This window comes from Scleropages formosus, chromosome 14 (genome assembly GCF_900964775.1).
Source record: "Scleropages formosus chromosome 14, fSclFor1.1, whole genome shotgun sequence".
Classification (NCBI taxonomy): Eukaryota; Metazoa; Chordata; class Actinopteri; order Osteoglossiformes; family Osteoglossidae; genus Scleropages; species Scleropages formosus.
The window spans coordinates 19,665,324-19,687,213 of NC_041819.1; the positions used below are offsets into that span (position 1 = coordinate 19,665,324).

At 41.9% G+C, this 21,890-nt stretch overlaps 1 protein-coding gene across 3 annotated transcripts; it reads left to right on the plus strand.

Moving 5' to 3' along the window:
- The first annotated feature begins 808 nt into the window (after positions 1 to 808).
- On the plus strand, positions 809 to 21,819 carry LOC108928988 (ligand of Numb protein X 2-like). Of its 3 annotated transcripts, none has more exons than XM_018743245.2 (11): positions 809 to 1,025; positions 5,655 to 6,118; positions 6,929 to 7,479; positions 13,218 to 13,414; positions 13,916 to 14,112; positions 15,624 to 16,025; positions 16,207 to 16,350; positions 17,572 to 17,746; positions 18,490 to 18,736; positions 18,951 to 19,109; positions 19,745 to 21,819. In XM_018743245.2, exons 3-11 carry the CDS (start codon positions 7,091 to 7,093, stop codon positions 19,878 to 19,880), a joined length of 2,046 nt encoding a protein of 681 aa, XP_018598761.1. In that variant the 5' UTR covers positions 809 to 1,025; positions 5,655 to 6,118; positions 6,929 to 7,090; the 3' UTR covers positions 19,881 to 21,819. The 3 variants fall into 3 exon arrangements, with proteins under 3 accessions (XP_018598761.1, XP_018598763.1, XP_018598762.1); XM_018743247.2 differs by having other exon boundaries at positions 6,040 to 6,118; XM_018743246.2 differs by lacking the exon at positions 5,655 to 6,118.
- The last annotated feature ends 71 nt before the right edge of the window (positions 21,820 to 21,890 follow it).

Genomic DNA, 21,890 nt, shown 5'->3' on the forward strand with positions numbered 1-21,890 from the left:
ACTTTGACATCCACATTGTTTTCAGGAACTCACACACACACATTGTCTGAAACCGCTTGTCCCAAGTGGGATTGCGGCGAGCCAGAGCCTAACCCAGCAACACAGGGCGTAGGGCTGGAGAGAGAGGGGACGCCGTACCCAGGACAGGATGTCAGTCTATCACAAGGCTCCCCAAGCAGGACTCAAACCCCAGACCTGCCAGAGAGCAGGACTCAGCCAAGCCTGCTGCGCCACCGTGCCCCCCACATTTTCAGGAACTAATTTAATAAATTGTAGGATCCCTGTATCCGGTAGTCGTCGGAAGTATGAGTATACCTAGGATAAACTGGTCAAAAGAGCCAAAGCAACCCACAAGTACCCTGCATCTCTGGGAACTGCCGAAGAAGCTATCAGGTGATTTATAAAAGCATTCGTGTAATTTGCTTTGGTCTCTTCATTAGTTAGACTGCCATAATGATAGTAATAAAATATCAAAAAGCACAAGTTAACTGAGTGAAGACTGGTAAGCAACATTAATATTTGGTAATATTGCAGACCCCTCATTTCACTGTATCAGCTAATAAATGTATGTCTGTTCATTCCCTAAAAAAGGATTTAAGATACTTAAGTTTGACTCAGTTGATCTGTCTCAGTCAAAAGACGTAAGTAATGACAGACGACGGACCAAATATATCAACTATTCAGCCGAATGTAGCTGTAACAAAGGCGTCTTGTATTGTAAGAGCTACGCAGGTGAGCGGCGGGGCGCGCGGCCGGAATGAAACGTTACCTGCGCTTACGTCACATCCTACTTTGTTTTCCGAAACTAGGGACAGAGGGTGCGCGCGCCTCCCGTAACACCTGGCCTGGGGTGGGAAGGAAGAGGGGAGACGGCGAAATAAAGCTACTTTCCTCACATTTTAGAGTATGTAAACCCCAACCCCAATCATAGTCGTCGACTATCCAGGAGATCGCCATTTTTTAGAAAAAAAAAGAAAATTACTTCTTTGTTTTATTACTTCCGCAAGTTCCGGAATACCTCTCAGGTAAGAGGACTCGACTGTCGTTCTCCGGCGGCGGCGTGAAAATTAAAGTTTTAACAGTTTTGGGTCATATTTTATAAACTCACGATATTAATGTTAAACATTAAACTTTAGTACTGTAAAATTAGAACTCTATCGCAGACCCCGGAGTCGCCAACACTAACTAAGCATTGCTGCTGGTGTCAACGTATTTGTTTCCCATCGTGACACGTTCGGTTCGGGTTACTTTTTTTGTTTTTGTGTGTGTGTGTGTGTGTATATATATATATGTGAGAGAGTGTTTGCGTTCATAGTTACTGTAACCGCAGCCGCTACGGAGGTTGTTCACCCCTTAGCGCAGCTGTTTCACCTGAGGTGTCGCGTTACGGTTGAAAAGGCGAACTAGTGAATTTATACACGTTGGCTGTGTGAGTTAAAAGGTGTTGCGTAGGAGAAAGTCGTACATTGAAATACAGTAGTTTGTTTAGTGTTTTTCTTTGGGGCGAGGGGGAGTCACGTCCTGATTGGCGATTGGGCGGATCGATAGTGAAGTGGGCGGAGCCATACAGACGTACTAGGCTAATCGATCATGTTGTTGAACTAGTACCACAACTCAGTACTGGATTTGTTTACTAGCCAGTGCTTAAAAGTTTTTTTTTTTTTTTTTTTGTCTTGTTTCAAGTGAATTACTTAAACTCAGACACTGGTGTTAATCTCATTATCTCTGATCTATGCTACATGTCTGGGGAAAGAAAATGCCAGCACTAGGGTGTGCATTCTTTATTATTATTGTTATTATTACTGGCAAGAATTGTGATTGTAGTCTAAATGCAGAAGTTATTGGACATTTTAAATGTGAATGTTTTTGAAACAACAACTTATATCACACCCATTCTTCATATACCAACATATGAAAATACTGCAATGAAATAATTTTGTAGATTACAATGCCAGCATGTTTAATAATATCTGTAACAAAATTATTTCTAGCTTGTCTTTTAATTGTATGTTTCATTCATTCATTATCAATATTATAACCACTTGTCCAGTGTGGTGTTGCAGTGGTCCTAGAGTCTATCCAGAAAACAGCAAGCAGTGTATATCCTCCAAATATAGCTTGTGAATGTTTATGATATAAAGTTTGATGCCCTGCTGCTGTACCCTTAAGAAAGAAAGATATTACCCAGGATTGCTCCAGTAAAAATTGCCCAGCTATGTAAAATGGGTGGATAATTGTAAGTAGCATAACACTAAGTTATTTGGTTTTCTGTTTTCTCCAAAGTAACTTAATAATGATATAGAATGTGCTAGTTTAGTTGTGACACTAGATTTATGTTGATTATTATTATTGGTTGAGATTTGAAATGTGGCAGAACTACTTCCGATGTGGCCTTGCACTATGCATAATTCATTTTTTGTACACAGTTAAATGATTTTTTGTTCTGTAATTTTTGTGAAATTTTCTAGTGAATGTTGAATGACTGCTCAAAACTGTCACCCGGGGATGTGAATTGTCATTGGGAATCACCCGTGTGGGATTGTTTGTGTGTGGCTGTACTGTCTGCTGCGTGTTTGTTAGCACTGCACGAAGGACATGCATGGAAGAAGAATGACTGTATATCTAGCAAAAATGCAATCCTTCTGAAGAATAAGCCTGTTGGATACCTTTTCACAAGCCTCTGTAGTGGTTTTTATTGTGCAGGCTCCTATTATATGAGGACTGGCTGTATAACCATCATTTAGCTGGTATCCGTAGTCATGGTGACCTATAGTGTTCAATAAGGAACATAGAAAAAACATTTACTTACGCAGCAGGATATTCTTACTGTCCGAAACATAGGTTAAGTACTTTGCAAAAGGATACATCAGGAGTTGGAATTTGAAACAAGGATGTTTGGATTACAAGTCCACAGCCATAAGTACTACACTGTCTTCTGCCCTGAAACACACACACATTGTCTGAAACCGCTTATCCCAAGTGGGGTCACGGCAAACCGAAGCCTAACCCGGCAACACAGAGCATAAGGAACCCCAGACCCACCGGAGAGCAGGACCTGGACAAACCCGCTGCGCTACCGCACCCCCTGCCCTGAAACATCTATTATGAATTTACTTTTGAATATATTACATGTGCTTATATCAAAACAGCTATTTGGTTTGAAAGTATCATAATCGCGTTTAACAATTCTCACTCCAAAAATACTTGATCATGCTTCTGTTTTTCCGTGACCTTCCAGTTACATGAAATACATGCTCATGTTTATAAGAATCTTGTGCATTATTACGTTTAAATTTAATTAGGGCCAGCAGGAAGGGTAATAGTTAGAGCAGCCACCTTCAGACCCAGAGGTCTCATGTGCAAATCCCAGTACTCCTGGGGCTGTAGTACTCCTGAGCAATGTACTTAACAATAAATTGCTCCAATAAAAATGATTTGAAGTTGATTTGAAGAAAAGTGTCAGCTGAATGAATACATGTTAAATAGTAATAATAATAAATGTTAAGTAGATTCTTGATTATGCTTTAAACACCCATTTCTCTTCAGTTACTCTAGGTATTGCTAGACCACATTTTTTTCTCCTTTTAATTAATGAAAAAGATAGCTAGTAAACTAAAAATAATCACTAGATATCCACATTATGCAACCTAGGACTAGCGCAGTTTTGTGGGGTATACTGAAGACATTGACATGGGAATGGCTATGGTTAAGATGCCAGTGTGTTTCTTAACCGCTTGGCAATGCTTTCTTTTGTGCAACCCATGGTCTTCAGACTGGGATTTGACGTAGAACAGTGGCAGGATTATGTGGAGCCACTGGCTGTTTGTTTTAATCTAACCATGTTGTAATGGAGATGGCTGTGCCTTGTGCAAGGCTCCACTTGGCCTTGCTCCAGGGAGGTTGTACGCTGAGCAGCAATCAGGGCGGGGTTGGATGGTGGAGGAGGCGTGGTGGTGTGAGCAAACTGTTTCAGGGTAGTGGGGGTGGAGCCACTGACTGCTAGCTTTGTACCGCTCACGGACCCCTTGTACCTTTGCTCAGTGGGTGTGGTAAATGGCCCGATTCAGTGTTGTAATACCAGTGGAAAATTAGAAAAAATAGTATGTCATAGATATTTACGGCTTAAAAATGTATCTTAACTACTTGTCCTAAAGTGTTTAAGTAGGTATGTTTTGTTACGAGACAAGATGACTAATGATAATAGTAATTTTGAAACAGAGCTCATTGTCACGGAGAGATACTGGCATTCTGGGAGTTTAGAGCCATGTGATTAAGTGTTGAGACCTTCAGTTGGTTGGTGTAGTAATTTATAAGTGCTATAGTCTGTATAATGTGTGTTTATAGTTTGAACAAGCTTGGTCATTTACTGGGCATTTGGTCAGCTGAGAGATCACTCTGTTATAAAGTCTTACCCTTGTTTGTCAAACAAACAAACAAAGAGGGAGGAAATCCTGCCCATCACAATCAGAAACCAGCCCGGTCACATTTAATATTTTGCAAAATTATTTTTGCTTACCTTTGTTGCTTTTTACTGTTATTGCAAAATAACAACAACTTTGAACAAATTTTACATAAAAAGGGATGAAACTTTGTCCTTTCTGACATATATAAGACCTCTTGTAAAATGTTTTTGACTTGGATGCATGTAGCCCAGTGATTAATGGGGAGGTTATGGAAAATGTCTGTCTTCTATTTTCTGAAAATGATTTCACTGACTTTCTTAGAATTTCCTTGCCACTAGCTGGAGTTGTTAGTTTTTCTTACTTTGGCATCTTCTAATTGTTTTACGAGCTATCCCTCTCTTTATTCGTTATGTTAAAATGTTGCTTGTACACCTTTGGGATGCTGTAGAATATTTTGCTGTTTTTTTGAAGGTCTTCATATCTGGGTGTTGGTAACTAACCTGTTTTTAAAGTAAACAGTTTCCACTTTTCTCAACTATTCTACTGAGACCTCATAGATAACCCAGCACATAAGATGAAAATCAAAATTAGCAACTGAAGGGTTAATAGAGCAGCGGCTGCATTCTGCTCCTCCCATAGGACTAAACAGGGAGTTGTCACCTTTATTTTTCATTTCCATCCCCTCCCTTTTCTTTTATCTTTTTTCCTGTCTAAATCTAATCTTTCTCCTGTATTCTCAGACATCACTCCTGTGTTGCTAGAGCTCACCATTTATTGGTTATTGAGGGCAAAAAATGTTGCCCTATTTAAATACTTAAGTTTTATATTTCTGTCTCTGTCTTTGGTATTTTTGCAAAGGTACGTTATGGACTCAAATAATGAAAAATGAACTTTTATTTAGATCAAGAAGGAATTACCAACTATGCCTTGGGTAGTAACTGATTATAGATTTGAGCAAATAAAACCCAGAAAAAGTAACCTGAGTAGCGTTTTGTAGGTGAACTTCATTCATCATTCCTCTACCCTATAAAGGAAACTTAGCATGTGCAAAGGAGAATGATGGAAGATAAGGCACCATTGTGTTTGACAGGAAGCATGTGCCATGTCATTGGTCAGTGCCAAGGAGCTGCTGTCCCCGAGTAAGGTCCCTGCGGCAGTGCGGTTTCAGCAGTCCAAGGGTTGGTCTCTTTCTCTCTCGCTCTCTCTCTTTCTCTCCCACTCTCGTTCTCTTGCTCTCTCACTCTCGATGAGCTGGCGCAGGCAGACGGACCGCCCACCCTGGCTGCCACTTTCCCCATTGCCCAGTCATGCAGCAGCACCTCCGGCTGGTGGCTTGATGGTGAGCCACTCGAATCAGCGTTTCCCACAGTGCACCTGACCGCCAGTGCATCTGCTGCGTGCACACGTATACACAAACGCAATCGCTGGGCTTGAGGTGTAGGGGTCCTGTCAGACTGCCTGGTGCTGGTAGCAGTACAACCACTCCGATTTCGCTGCCTGAGCGCCGGTGGCACTGCTGAGTATCTGCATCCAGGGTGATCGAAACAACGCAGATGATGGATGACACAGAAAAAAAGCTTTGCCCAGGATAAACCGGTTGGCTGTTTGTAACACGGACATCTTGTTGGGTTACCAGTGTCCTGAAACTAACACAGCAGGAAAATGTCATAAGGAAATGCCAGCGAATGCCATCTGCTGCAAAGTTTTGTTCACAGGTGAGCTGGGAGGTTGTGATGTTTCTATGTTTCCAAGAGAGTATGTGTTTGTGGGCAAGTATTGGAAAACAGAAACAGATAATCTTCAGATAGACATTCTGTGTAATGTCTTGTAGTTGTGCTTGTAACTAAGCTTACTATGAGCTTTAAACTTCTGTCCTAACACATTTAATTCTAGAAATAGATTGTTTGTTTGAATGAATAAATTACTGATTGCGTGGCTATTTAATTGATCATACAAGCCACAACAGATTGAAATGAACTGTGCTTAGTTGCAGTTGCTTTGGGAGTTTGCTGTGGTTGACTGTGGACTGGACTGTGGCAATGAATGTAGAAACGTTTATATTGCTCCTGTATCTAATAAGCGTGCTTCATTAATTTTGGGATTTAATAAGTGCCCCTCAATACTCCAAGGTATGCATTTATTATTAATGTAGCAGTTTTGGCCAAAGAATGAATTACAAGAGATTTAAAAGCTTACACAATAATGTAATGTGCTGCTGAGCAGTCTGTTGGGGGTGTCATTAGTTACCAGGACCAGGATTACAGTGCATTGTGGGTCATTTCAAATAACTTTGTCTTAGAAGTTAGGTTTATTTTTTCACTCGGCTCAAACACAGAGCTTGTGCCGACATTTAGCCAAGATAAATGTTGACAATTTTTTCTCTGAGGAAGCCACTGAAAAGGAAACAGCTGCATTCCCATTTCCAGGTTGTTTCCACTCAGAGGAATTGTGTCATTTCCTGTAGTCAGCCCTGAGTTGGGGGAACATCTCATCTGATCTCCATTTGGAATCTGTTTGTGTTACAGAAGCCTGGAATGAAGCAGTGCGTATGACTTTGAGCGTGGAAGGCTCTCTCTTGGTGGATAGAAGTTTCGGAGTACAAAGCTGGGGCAGCGAGTGGACTCAAGAAAAGGAAGTTAATTTCCCTTCAGGCTGCTACACTGGACTAGATCCTAACTCTGGTTGCCATGACGGAGCCCAAAGGATCTGCAGTAGGGCCCGCTTGGGTGCAGGTTTGCAAGGAGTGCGGGCAGGTGCATAGTGGGCAGGAAAACCACCTGTATGAGTACCAAGATGAGGTGGACGACGAGCTGATTTGCCACATTTGCCTGCAGCCGTTGCTGCGGCCCATGGACACTCCCTGCGGTCACACATACTGCTTCCAGTGCCTGGGTAGCTTCTTACGTGAGCAGGACTTTTGCCCCGTGGACCGACAGCGGCTTCAGCTGCACCAGTGTCGACCCTCCAGCCTGCTGGTGCGCAACCTGCTGGACAAGCTGAATGTCATGTGCCCCTACCAGCCCCTGTGTGGACAGCCCATGCAGCGCTGTGAGCTGCAGCCACATCTACACAACAGGTAAGAGAAATGTGGACAAGGGAGTAATGGGAGAAATTGGGATGATAAGAGAAAATGATAAAAATTTTATAAAAAAAAAAAGGCCAGAGGGGAAGAGCCCTGCAGAGGTTTGCCAGATTTAAAGTAGATACGAAGAACAAGGGGGGCAGAAGGGGAAGAAATCAGGGCTTTGGTGAGTTGTTTTCTGAAGGGGTGGGTCTGTGTGTGTGAGAGAGAGCAGACTTAATGTCTTAATGGGTTTGAAGTAAGCAATTTTCTTTTAAACAGTCTCAGTGCTAATTCATATACTCAGCATGGTGGCACAGAGGCTAATGATGGTGCTTTGCATGTTCTGGACTGGTTTTGGATCTGGGTTTGAATCCTGCTCTGTGTGCAGTTTGCATGTTATTCTCATGTTCGGATGGGTTCCGTGCCACAGTCCAAAGTCATGCTAAAGAAAACAATGGTACCATCTCTGTATGCTCTCTTTAACTTTACCTTCATGTCGTAATTTGTGAAAGGTATGTTTATGTTTACATATGTGTTTGTGTGTACCTGTAAGTGTCTATAAACAGAAAAGTTGAATTAGATTGTCTCCCTGGGAAATGGTACAAATAAAGTATTTTTTAAATCTCAGGATAGTGTTACAACAGGCCTGTGTTACCTTTGACAGGAGAGACTGCAAATTTGCAGAGGCAGATGGAGCAAAACATCAGTCGTACTGTTAAAAACATCAATACTGAAAAAATCTTTATGATCATAATCAGTCAGTTTTCTGCACACAAACATCCATTGTTTTGATCACACTGCAGTTGACATTGCAATGTGTTTATATTTTCTGTGAAAATGTGTATCCTGTACTGAGTTAAAAAAACGTCACATGTTCTCATAGCATTATGGATTCCCAACCAAAGTTGTTTTCAATGAAGATTCTGTAAACACATATTGCAGTTGTTAACTTTTTTTTTTTTCCCTGCATAAAAAATGTGCTCTTTCTGTCTAAAAAGAAAATAATAAGCTGTACCTGTGTAATATAGTTGTTTTAAATGTATGTTGCTGAATATCTTTCAACAGTTATACACATTTTACAGCAGGTTGGTAAGAATTTTCCGCAATATCAAAATTTCATTACCATGTCTTAAGATCATTTCAACCCCTATATAGCAGAGTGGTATATGGTGCATATAGAGATTGATTGATCAACATGATCTCTATGGGTATTTTTTTTTATGGACCTGGTTGTAGGTCATACCAGTGTGCAACATTAGCCGATGAGAATGGAAAAATACAAAACAGGGTTTCGTTCTCCAGTTTTGCTGGAAACTTGGTCTAGTGTACATTCTTGGAACCAAACTCCTTAATAGTCTGTATTGTTTTAAAGCACTCAGTCAAACTTAGTGTTAGAAGCTATGTAAAATAACTTTTAATTTTGGAAATGTTTATTTTGTACATCTTCATTTTTTCCATAGAAGTTGGGAGAAACAAATTTAGAATTTCAACAGAAGTTTTAAACATGTAGGGACAACTGAAAACATCAAAACTAACAGCCTGATTACTGGAATAAGACAGAGTACAATTTCAGAAAGGAAGTTGGAAATGTTTAAATTGCATAATTATATGGACATACCATTTTGTAGGTTAGAACAGAAAATGTGTATTCACTGAAAATTATTGGCCAGCCAAATCTTTGTACTGGATTCCACCTGAGCCTTCTAAAGCACAATTTAATTTAAAAAAAAAAAAAAAAAACTTGTTTATGGTTTTGCACTTAACCATGTACGAGAAAATCCCCACAGATCTGTTCCCAGTTCTTGTGTCTTTGGTACAATAGTCTGAATAGCTTCTGTGTTGCAGAAAGCTGTAACTGCCAGCAGAGTAACAAATAGGGAAATTATAATTTTCTTCAATCAGTGCTCCTTGTGTTTTGACTGGATAGAAATTTCTAGTATTCTCAGGTTTTTTTTGTGTTTTAAAGGTACACTTGAATACACTGATAACCTTTAATTATAGTGCCTTGCAAAAGTATTCAAGTGTATTTCAAAAGCTAAAATGAATAATTTTTCCTCAGCTATTAAAAATGTAAAGTGAAGTGTGCTGCTTGCATAAATATTCAAATCGCTGTGTTCCAAAAGCTTAAAGTGGCAAATTGTTCCTAAACAAAACACATTCGTCTCTTGTTTGAACATAATCAAGTAATTAGTTTCTACTGGTAAGGAATTAAAGGTCACATTTTTGGGATATAAAAATCACTCTGCGTAGGGGCAATTAACCAGGCTGTGAACAAATGATGAAAATGAAGGTGAAAGAATATCGCAAAAGTAAGAGATGATGTGATCCAAATGCATAATTCAGGAAAAAGGATTTAAAAAAAAAAAAAAAAATCAAATTGCTTGGATGTCCTAGCAAGCTCTGTATATCCATCAGCAGGAAGTAGAAGTTATGTCACACCACCCAGTCACTGTGTAAAGAAGGTTGTCCATCAATACTTGGCACCCAAGCAAGACATAAACTGGTAAGGAAAGTAACGATGCCAGCTATCACTTTGAATGAACTACAGAAGTCAGTTGCTGAAATACACAATATCAGGTGCTCTCCATAACACTGGTCTATTTGAGAGGGTAGCATGAAAGAAGCCACTAGTCAAGAATAGCCATAAAAAGTATGTCTTGAGTTTGCCACAATGCATGAGAGAGATCCAGCTAGGATGCAGGAAAAGGTGCTGTGGTCAGATGAAACCAAGATTGAGCTTTTCGGGTAAAATTCAAAGCGTTGTGCATGGCAGAAACCTAACGCTGCCCATGCCTCAAAAAAACACCATCCCTGTAGTGATCTATGGTGGTGGCAGCATAATGATGTGGAGATGCTTCCCCCCCCCCCCCAGCCTTACGCCCTGTGTTACCGGGTAGGCTCCGGTTCCCTGTGACCCCGTATGGGACAAGCGGTTCTGAAAATGTGTGTGTGTGTGTGTGTGTGTGTGTGTGTGTGTGTGTGCTTTTCATCTACAGGGGCTGGGAATCTTGTTAAGAGTGATAGAAGAATGGATGAATTAAATACAGTGACATAATGGAAGAAATCCTCTTCCAGTCAGGTCAGAAACTGAGGCTTGAGATTAGGTTCAGCTCCCAGCAAGACAAGAATTCCGAGCACAAGGCAAAGGCAACGCTCTAGTGGTTCAAAAACTAAAGCATGAATGTCCTACAATGGTCTGTTCAAAATCCTAATGTCTGTCTCATTGAGAATCTGTGGCACTTTTTGAAAACTGCAGTCCAGAAGTGCCATCCAACCAACCTGGATGATCTGCAGAAAATTACTCCTAAGCAGTGTACAAAGCTGGGTCAGACTTACCCCAAAAGACTTAACCCTGTTATTGCAGCAAAAGGAGGCACTACTAAATATTAAAGTATGTGGGTTAAATATTAATGCAAGCAGTGTTTTTTTCCAATTTTTATTAAATCTTTTAGCAAATTATTTACTTTTGCTTTGAAATTAAACTGTTAAAACACTTAGGTTTACAATAAAAATACTTATTGGAAGAATATGTGTATGTATCTTTTGAAATTTAGAAAATGGTGCCAACTTTCATGGGGCTTGAATAATTTTACAAGGCACTGCATTTATTTTTCTGATGGAATATTGGTAAACATTTCAACTCCTTCTCAGTACCTTTCTTTTGTCTGACTACATGGTACTGGCTCAAACATGCCATGTCGTTTTGTGTGGTGTGTTAGGTTGGAGAAGTTTCCTTTTTTTTGAGCCTCTTTTTTTATTGTTCTGTACATAGATTAATTTATCATGGAATTATTTGCAGGCTGTGTCCTAGAGGTCACTCACCCGTGTTATTCATACCAGCCGGCTCATGTCTGATGAGCACGTGGGGGGCAGGGAGGGCAGTATTTGTAAAGTGTGTTTCCTTGTTGCTTTTACGCACAAGCCTACGGTTAACTGTTTTGATAGGTTTAAGGCTTAATTTGCCAGTTTAAATAGTTTTTAACCAATTTAGTAAATGCTTATTACACCATTTTTTCCTCTCTGCCCCTTGCAGCAAGGACACCTGCTACCGTTTAAGGGAAGGTTTGAATTCAGGCACACCCCTCCTGCTCTTTGAGCCGTTCTCACCACAGATGGCAAATTTTTGCATGACAGACATTCTGTCCCATGTCCTCCTTGTAGGGGATACACTGGTTTATCAGTGCAAAATTTCTTTCATCCCTTTACATTTAAGCATTTTGCAAATGCTTTCTCCAAAGCAACTTGGAACACGGAGTGTAAAAGTGTGCATTCCACAGCACAGCTTCAGATACAACTCACAATTATCAAAGCACTAGTGCCAGCATTGATAGATCATCACTCTCTGGTTTAATTATACATTATTTCTGTTTGGTAAGCTGGTCCACCTCAGTTGGTAATGGACCGCCAGTGGAATATCTCAATACACCCATATTATCGGCTGGCTGCCAATTTTAACATTAGAACAAATTTTTTTTTTTGGTTTTTACTGTAAGCTGTTCTGTCCATGGTATGTAAACAAAAAACAGATAGCAGCGTAAAGGTTAATTTGTTCAGCACAATACCAAACCTAAGGCTAAATTAATAAATTTAGCTCAGCTGGAATGTGCTTTCAGGTGCTAGACAACCCAAAATAAATTTGAGGTTTCATTTCTTCAATTTTTTGCTTGCATATATAATTATCTGGCAATGATATGTTAACTTAGCATAGAAATACTGAAATAGAGACCAATCATCCTGCATGTGAAACAGGACACAAGCTCTTTATACAGGGAAAATATTAGCCAGGTAGATAGTTTTTACGTGGTCCTATACACCCAAGTACTAGCTAAATAAACTATGATTAACTGTGCTGTGGACCTAAAATATTCCTTGTTATTTGTCCCTTGAAATGTCATAAGCTATATCATGTTCTTGCATGATGTCTACTTTAATTTATAGAATTTGAACTGTTAGTGACTCTTCTTTGCCCTTCATACTTTACAGAGTTGAGTTTGTGAAACATAAGCTTTGCTGTTTTTATATTATTTATTTTCAACCTTAAATTTTAGAGGCTGCTTTATTTGAATGATTTATTTACTACATTCTAAATGTACGGGGAAAATTTGCATCGTGTATCATTCATTTTACATGAAGTTTAAATAGTCTGAACATCAGGAAATTAGAGGAAAACTGGTTTAAATCTGCCCTTCTGGGGAAAAGTCTTAATGAATTGCTTAATCTTATTTGAAATCAGTGTTCTCTGTTGGAGGATGACACTGACAGTTGTCAGGATCTTCCCTATTTCCGTTAGTCTCCGTTTTTGAAAAATTTAACCGTGTAGCGCTCATGTTTTATGTTGGAGTATGAATGCTAGGGTGACACAAGCTGGAGCACAGACAGCAGCATTGCAAGCAAGCTGACTCGGTGAGCCCTGCTCCGTGCCAGTCAGTCCTGTCTCTGCCTCCCTGCAATGCAGTGGAATATGCTCGCCATCTGCATAGCTCCTCAATCTCCTACTCCCCTCACGCCTGTCCAGTCTTCTGCCAAGTCCAAGCATTCCAGTTCCCATTGACAAGCAGCACTGGTAGCATGCGCACTTAGAAAAGACATGTGAAGGACCGTGTTTGTTGAAATGAACGATATAGCTTTCTGTATGTGTTTATGCTTCCAATTATGCCAGTGCAAGACATGCAAAATATAACTCAGCCAGTTTCCCTTTCTTCACTGACTAGTGTTGTTAGCTAAACCATCACCCTTCTGTACTCTTCTAGATGCCCAGGCTTCCGAAAGCTGCGAGAAGAGGCTGAGAGGAGAAAGAGGCCCTCTTGGAATGAACTGAAGGGCAATAAGTCAGAGTTGGAGCCAGGGACTGACTCTAAACACACACCTATGTCCTCTCGTATGGCTCCGCCCCGCGGACAGGCAGACCCAGGATTGGTTAACCCTGCTTTTGAGGAGACTGAAGATGGTAGGACTGCCTCCTTTTCTTATTTGACTTTGTCAGTTTACAGAAAATACAGAATCATGACAATCTTACACATTGTAAACGAATCGTGGCAAAGGGAGAGAGAATGGTTTTCCTGCCTTGTTGGCTCACTTTTACTTGACAGCACAGGTGTGGAGGTGTTTCTCTCTGCTCTCCACTCAGCCTAGTGCTGCTGATGCCTTTGAAGATGTAGTAATATTTCAACCTATTTTATTTGACACGATGACTGACAGGTGTTTTGTTAAATAAACCCAAACAAAGAACAGTTGCCTGGCAACTTCTTGTGCCATGTATTTTGTTTTAAAGCCTGGCTCTTATCTGTTTCACATTGATGACTCAGAAGTATTTCAAAGATTTGCTGCGATTAAGTCATACTCCGTGGCTTTGTAACGTGAGCCCTTATATACTACAAGTACGTGCATGCTCACGTGTGTTTCGAAGCGTGTGCATGTATGTGTGTGTAATTTCCGACTTCCTCTCCAGATGCCCCTCTGAGGTGCAGTCTTGTTGCGGAGACAAATGTGGTGGAGATTTTCCGTGACGAGCCGGAGGAGGAGCTTGGTATCCGTATTGTTGGCGGGAAGGACACGCCCCTAGGGAACATCGTCATCCAGGACATCCTGCGGGACTCCCTGGCTGCTCGCGATGGCAGGCTGGCCCCTGGGGACCACATCTTGGAGGTCAGTGTCCTCCCCATACTGATCCGTATTCCGTTACAGGACTGTATGGTAATGATTCAGATTGTAACATTTTTTTTCTCCAACTTTTCCATCTTAGATAATGTATTTTTTTGAATTCCAGTTTTTGGACTAGATAAATTTAACTGCTATACAGTTTCTGTTTACAGTTACTCTGTCCGTATTACACTCTCAATGTTGGCTGAGCAGTTGGCTAGATTACCACCCAGCACATTTGTGACTCATTATAACCATGTACAATGAAGGAGTTCATATATTTGTAGTTCCTGGTTAAAATACTGTAGAATAAAACATTTTTAACATAGCTGTACTCAAACTGTAAGATGACATTCTCACAAGTGTCTTACATTGTTGTACTTTCAACCGTCACCCATTCTGTATACACAACACTGCATATTTGTTGACATTTTCATGTATCACTGATTACAGATTATAATGTAAGCAAGGTTTTATTTTAAGGTAGGTCACGAGCAAGGTTATAATGCATGGAGGCTGGTGTGTAATACTGTATGTACTAAGTACTCTGCCTGGAAGCTTCTCAGGATGTAATGAAGCATATTCAGACTTGGTTGAATTTACAGAGAAGTATAGCAAGTTAAGTACTTGCTATGTACCTGTTCTGTTTTTAAATATGAATGAGGGAAAAGGGAAAATTTGATACAGCTGCATGATTGGAGCAGCAGGAAATGGTTGCTGTATTATGTGCTTCTTTGCTCTGTGTGGACAGTCTGGCTTTCGCTCCTCTAGGCAGTGCTGGAATGCACACAGAGGTAAACAGATCTGACAGAATGGGTTCAAATTAGTCCCTGGAATGCTCCAGGCCACCCTTTGTTCTGCTGCAGCCAATTAGAAATATGGAAACGGGAATACAAACCTCTCACCCTATTGGCTCCCATGGAATCTCTGTATTAGATAACAAATCTTTCTGTGCTGCTTTGTGGTGTCATGTCAAAAGATATTAAACTGTGAGTGCATCATCTAGTTGTTGAAATACATTCCACTTGTCTCAAAGAATTTGTATACACCTTAGGCAGTGGTCCCCAGGGCTTCACGCTAAATCCGACAAGGTGTTTTTTTTAATTGAATTATTTGATTGTATACTATATGTCTCCTTTGTTTAATAGGAAGCATCATTGTTTCCTACAGGTATTTATTCATTTAGCTGACACTTTTGTCCAAAGTGACTGACAATATTAGGTTTGTACACTACAACATGAACAAGTATTGAAACCCAGGTCTTTCAGTTGTAAGGTGACCACTCATGACTTACAGCATTTGTCCCATTTATGCAGTGTTTTACTACATCAGTTCAAGGTAATTTCTTTGCTCAAAGGCTCAACAGAAGTAGTGAGGCTCAGACTAACACCTTCACATTATAAGTCCATGTCCTTAACCATTAAAATGCCTTCTGCCACTGCAATATTGTTTGTCCTTGCATGTCATGTCACTAGGGGCAGTGCATTCAAGTGATTGAAGTGTGTAACTGTTCACAGGTGAACGATGTCAGCGTAGCCAGTATTGCCCACGCTCATGCTGTAGCTGTACTGCGCCGGCCTTGCCCTGCTGTGCGCCTCACAGTGATGCAGGAGAAGGGCTTCTCCACCAGGAACCCACGTCCTGAACACCACCCGTCCCCCTCCCACAGCAACAGCCCTGCCCCCGCCCCCAACCCTGGCACAGTTATCCAAGTGACCCTGATGAAGAGGGATCGCTCAGAGCCGTTGGGCATCAAGCTGATCCGCAAGTCGGAAGAGCCGGGTGTTTTTATTCTGGACCTCCTTCCGGGGGGGCTGGCGGCCAAAGATGGTAAACTGCGTAACAATGACAAGGTGCTGGCCATTAATGGGCAGGACCTGCGACACGGCACCCCAGAGAGCGCTGCACAAATCATACAGGTGTGTTCTGCAGCCCACAAACAAGAAATTGTAGTGCTTTGGTGGTAGTAGTATTGAGTGTCGGTAAACACAAGTTATTTTGTCAACTGCTAAGTTTTGTCAGATTTTGTCAAAGTGTGGAGCTGGGAATGTGTGTGACATTTTTGTGCTGGGGATGGGGGTGTGCTGTGTCTGTGTTCAGGCCAGCGAGGTGCGTGTGAATTTTGTGGTGATGAGGCAGCAAGAGCCTGTGGGAGAGGTGGACCTTGGCAGTGAAGGCCGTAGCAGGGGCATCCGGCGAAATGCGGACCTACACTATTTCAGGCGGCGTTCCACCTACGTGAAGGTAAGCCACACGCCGAAGTTACAGAGGGGTTCTGCTGGATTTTACTGGTGGTGCTTCCACAGGGAAGTGTGTTTCTTTGGGAGGAGAGCTTGTGTTCTTTTACACAACAAGCCCAAACAGCAGTCTTTGCCATGGGATGAGATGAAAGACACCCTCCCTCTTTAAATGCTTGTGATCAAAAGAACACATTGCTGCTGACACTGGTGCTGCTTTGTTTGCTTGCTGGGGGCCGGGAGCCGGGGGAGTCTGTGGATCAAAGCTAATAACAGTTAGCTTTCACTAGCAAGACTCCTTCTAGCTGGGAAGGAGGCTCCCTGCTGCCCGGGAAGGCACCGGCCCCCCTGCCTGATCTCCTGTGTTTGAAGAGACTCCAGAGTCACAGGGGAGACTGGCAAAGCTGTAAATTTCAACACGTGCCCTGAGCTAATGTATTGTCCTGTGCCGTCGTTCTGTGCTGCACATTTAGTCTTTGAAAGGAAGTTGCACAAGACTGCAGCAATGCGTGCAACAAACTAATGACAGAAGACGTTAACAACACTAACAGGTGAATATCCCATGTAGGCAAGCACTAGGCTGTGACAGCTGAACTGGACCAGTGCACTGTTGAAAAATTCTCTAGTAACCACTGAGAGTGTACTAAGCTGCTCTGTCCAAAGTTTTGCAGCTGCAGGCTGGACGACATCACACACCACTTCTGTGCTAGAAAGCAAATTGGTGCGGTTTAAAACCCGTGAGGTGTACAACTTGAGTGCATACTGACAGCAATCTGCACAGTTCCTGGGTCATAAGATACATCTGTTCCCCAGTCGTGACATGTGCCACGTTACAGTACCAGCTGTTCACAAGCCCAGTGCCTCTCCTTTGACTGCATTGCTGGTGATCTCTGTCTGCTCACTCAGTTCAAAACCAATTCACAGTCCCCTGCAGCACTGCTCAGCATTGCTGAGTCCCTGCATAAACCCTTCCAGGGCACCAGATGCTGGCCGACAAATGAGGAATTCTCTTCGAGGCCAGCTGCTGACACCCGTACATATAAAGGCCCATAAATAAATGCCACAGAAAGACGTAAAAATACAAAGTACAGTGCTGTTGTACCTGAAGGCAGCCACTTAGTCTGTCTGAAATTTTTCTCATGTTAGCATTTCTCTTTCTCTTTGCATGAAATGTAATGTATTTCTTTGGTCTGTACTGTAACTTGTCTTTGTGTGTGGCCTGTTTTAGGACCCTCCGGATGGTTTTTCCAGCCAGGAGAAGACTGTAAGCGTGAAGAAGGAGCCACGCCTCTCCTTGGGTATCACCATTGCAGGCGGGCGCGACAGCCGGAGCCATTTGCCCATCTACATCACCAGTGTGCAGCCAGTGGGCTGCCTGCACCGTGATGGCACCATCAAAGCCGGTAAACCTGGATGGTCATCGTAGACTCTCACCATATACTATCATGCCTCTGCTGCCTCTGTATGCTGTGTATAACTTGTTTTTGTGTCCCTCTGTACAAAAACGCTCCATTTGACCAATATCTGCATATGGTGTGAATTGTTCTGCAAGCAGTATTTCTTCCTCAGTACACCACTGACCAGAATATGACCTCAGTTAGTTAATTTACATTTATTTAGTAAGATGTTTTTCTCCAAGCAATGTACAGAAAGTGCATTTCAAAAAAAGAAAAGCTTTAGATGCATAGACATGGTTATTGAAATATGCTGTTTCTTGTCTAAAATACAGCAAGGAAATGCAGAAGTGATTGTGACAGATGGTGTGATGCAAATTTATGTAGCTTTTAGATTAGGAGAGAAAAGGGTCTGAAGGAGATGTTTTGAGACCCGTCTATAATGCTGGATATTAGGTACTGTATTCAGCAGTTCTGAGTTAGAGAGGGAGTTTGGTGCACCACACTGGAGCCAAAACTGAGAACCTATGGATTCTTGATTTTGGAACCTATGTGAGTGAGACCACCAACTTGCCTGAGGTGGAAGAGCATAGATCTTTTATGTGGATTTAGGGAACGATCACATCCTATAGCTATCAGGCCACTTATCCCTTGACTCTCTTGTAGACCATTTATTGAAATCTTCAGGCCATCAGGTAGCTTTATAATTGTATGCATATTCAAACTGGGTTCCTTTGTCTTCCACTTTTTAGGCGATGTGCTACTGAGCATCAATGGGGTGGACCTAACTCAACTGACCTACAGCGAGGCTGTGTCTGTGCTGAAGGCACAGGCCTCCCAGGCCAGTGTGGTGCTGCGGGTCCTGGAGACTGTAACAACCAGCCGAGAAGAAGAGGAAGGGGAGGCAGTTGACCTGGATGAGCTGGAGGTCTTGGAGAATCCCAGAGAGGATGATGTGAACTGGGCCCCACTGTGGACCCACTGGTTGGGCCTGCCCAGGTAAGAAGCTACAATGTGATGTTGGCTGATGAGTGAGGTCTACTCAGCATACCACGTATTGTCCAGTCTACTGGGCAGTCTCTCTGAGGACTTGGTTTTGTGGGCTGCTGGCACTGAATAAAACAGGACTCATCTGTGGTTTGTCAAAGAATTTTGTTTTGCTGTTAAGATTCAGAAAAGGAAAAAGGTTGTTTTTTTCTATCCTGTCCTTAAGCGCCTTACACTGGTGTCGAGACATCGCTCTGCACAAGGTGAACAACGAGAGCTGGGGCTTCAGTATTGTGGGAGGCTATGAGGAAGGTCACGGCCAGCAGCCCTTCTTCATCAAGACCATTGTGCCCGGGACCCCCGCCCATTTTGATGGGCGCCTCAAGTGAGTTTCTGTCTGAAACGGAAACCCTCACGAGAACTTGGTGGTTGCTCGTTTTCTTTCCTGTGTGTTTTTGCAACATGGAGATTCACTAAATGAGTTTTTATCTGTAGTTGTTTTTTGGATTCTCATTAATTCTGGAGTATTTTGAGGGGAATCAGAAAAAATGTGATGTGTTTGATGGAAATGTTGCAGGAATTGATGTTTCTGAAAGTAAACCAGAGTCACAAATCTGTGGTGTACCTGTTAAGCTGAAGGAACCCTGTTGCTTTGGGGTGAGGCTGTACACTGAGGCTATGCTTATTCTACAGTTTTTAACTGTTTCTTCAACTTATTTGAACAAAGTTGGAAAGAGAACTCTGTCAGTTAATGTGAAATAACTGAAATATGTTAGAGATTTGTAAAAGGTCACAACTTTGATGGTGGAAGAGAACTGAGGTTTAATTGTAGTAATCTCTAAGCTAATACGAAGCAGATGGAAGGAACTGAGAGATCTGAACTTTCCAGTGAGAACTAGCTGCCCCTTGTCTCGTTGCTTTGGACAAAAGTGTCTGCTGAATGAATAAATGTAAATGTCTCCCATTCCTCCCTGTGGAGGAGTTTCCATGCTAAGAAGGTCCCTTTGTGCTTCTGCGCAGGTGTGGCGATGAGATTGTGGCTGTGAATGGTGCCACCACGGCAGGCATGAACAACTCCTCACTCATCCCACTGCTGAAGCTACAGAGGAACAAAGTGACTCTCACGGTGGTGTCGTGGCCTGGCAGTCTGGCGTGACCCTCGCTGCGATGCCGGTATGAAAAGGTGGCCCTGGCTGACCAGTTGTCCAGCACAGTGTTTCTGTCTACTGTCCTGGCTTCAGAGCCTTTTCTCCACATTGTGCATCTGCTTCTGTGGCTGCCACAAGAAGGCCCTCTTCTGAATTCTTCAAGCAGTTCTCATCAGTTTTAGTGTGTTTCTAAAGGCCTGATTTATTTTAAGAATTTTGAAAACTCTGATGGACGGCTATTTTGCACAGTACCTCTGCCCACTGGTTAGACTTCACCGCTGAGGGTGATTCCTTGGTACATAATTCTGGTTTAAGAGTAATCAATAGTCAGCTCCACTCTGGGAATCAGTGAGGTATTGCACACACAACGGAAGGTGCAAATTTTAAACACAAATTATCGGTTGAAGTCAGAAAACAGTACAGATGACTGTGTCACCCATCTTTTATGCAAAGAAGTTACACAAAGAAGTTTTAATCATAAAATATAACCCTATGAAGTATGTGTTTTATACCAAGTGTTAAATGCTTCAGTCAGTGATGCTACTAGGTGCTGTTTTCTGTATCCCTCTGTCTACACCGAGTGCCTGTGGGAAAGGGGTGGCAGACAATCTCTTCTTGACTGGCCTGTCCGTGGTGCACTGACATCTTCCAGATTGCTGGAAGAATAGGGTTTTAACCACCAGATACACTTCTACTACAGATAATGCTACTTCACTGTTTGAACACCAACTTCCTGTTGGCACCCATTCTATAATATTCTATAATCCTTTCTATTTGTATGACTCATGTACCCAATAATGTATCAGTGGGTGCCATGGATTTTTTTTTTTTTATTACAAAGTTCAGCGTACATCAAATATTATTCCCAACACTTTAGCCTCGGAACACCTTTTTTGTCAGAGCATCTACTCTCAGAAGCCCCTTAACAAGCATGAATGAAGTACAGCCAGTTGTCATAAATCTGGGTTTTACTTACTGTCAGGCAGTCCTGGAGGTACTGAACCTCTAGCTGTTCAGGGTGTGAACATACCAAAGTGATTTTATTTTTATTTTTTTTTTTTTTTATTTCCTCCTTCAGCTTGTTTCTGAGCGACTTTAATACAGGCATAAAACTTTCTATCCTATGCATATGGCTCTGTAATTGTGCCTGTTATTCAGTCTAGCAGTCCTCTTTAAACAGTGTAACCAACTTGATCTTCATCTGATAATTTCAGTGCAGATTGTTGTTTCCATTGATTTTTGTTTTGTGTGCCTTGTTTTGTATGAAATGAATCAAAATCAGTTCATATCTGCCTTAAGGACCAAAAAACAAAAATGCAATCTTTCATTTTGCACCCCTTTCATGCTTTTGTTCCTCCTTATGAGACAAAGGAGTTTGGGGTGACAGGGCCAGTAGTGCAGGCTTTACAGCAAACATTTTAATTAGCATGTGATAAATGTAACAGCCATGGGTAGCGACATGCTGGTCAGTAAATTTCCTTAGTAAAACTATTAGAAACAGCAATTCAGGTCCTGAAAAGCACAGCTGCGTAGTTCTGATGAGGCCAAAGGCTGGTGCTGAGGAGGGGCCACTTACTGCTGCAGCAAGGTATCCAGAGTAGTACTGGCAACCAGAGTCCAACCAGCACCCAACCAGGACCCCATTTGCTCCACTTTTTCCCAGCAGAAAAGCCTGAAATGCCAGACTCACTTAAAAGAGAAGTTTCCTTTTACAGCCTCATTTCTGCAACAGGACGATAGCGTTCTCTTGCAGTGGTTCTTGAACGGACTTTTGTTGAGTGGTCTAGGTGAAACTCCCAGAGGAACACTGCCTCCTGTCTCTGTAGAGATGCTTGTTTGTGTGAATACACATATGTAGAATGTTCTTTTAGCCTGCCACAAGCGTTGATTTTGGAAGGAGCTTTTGTAGTGACTGCAATGTGATTAAATGATCTTGTTTCAATAAATAAAAAAAAAAAACTGAAGCACATTTTAGTGTTTCATACAGATATAGCTTCCTTTTATTTATTCGTTCATGA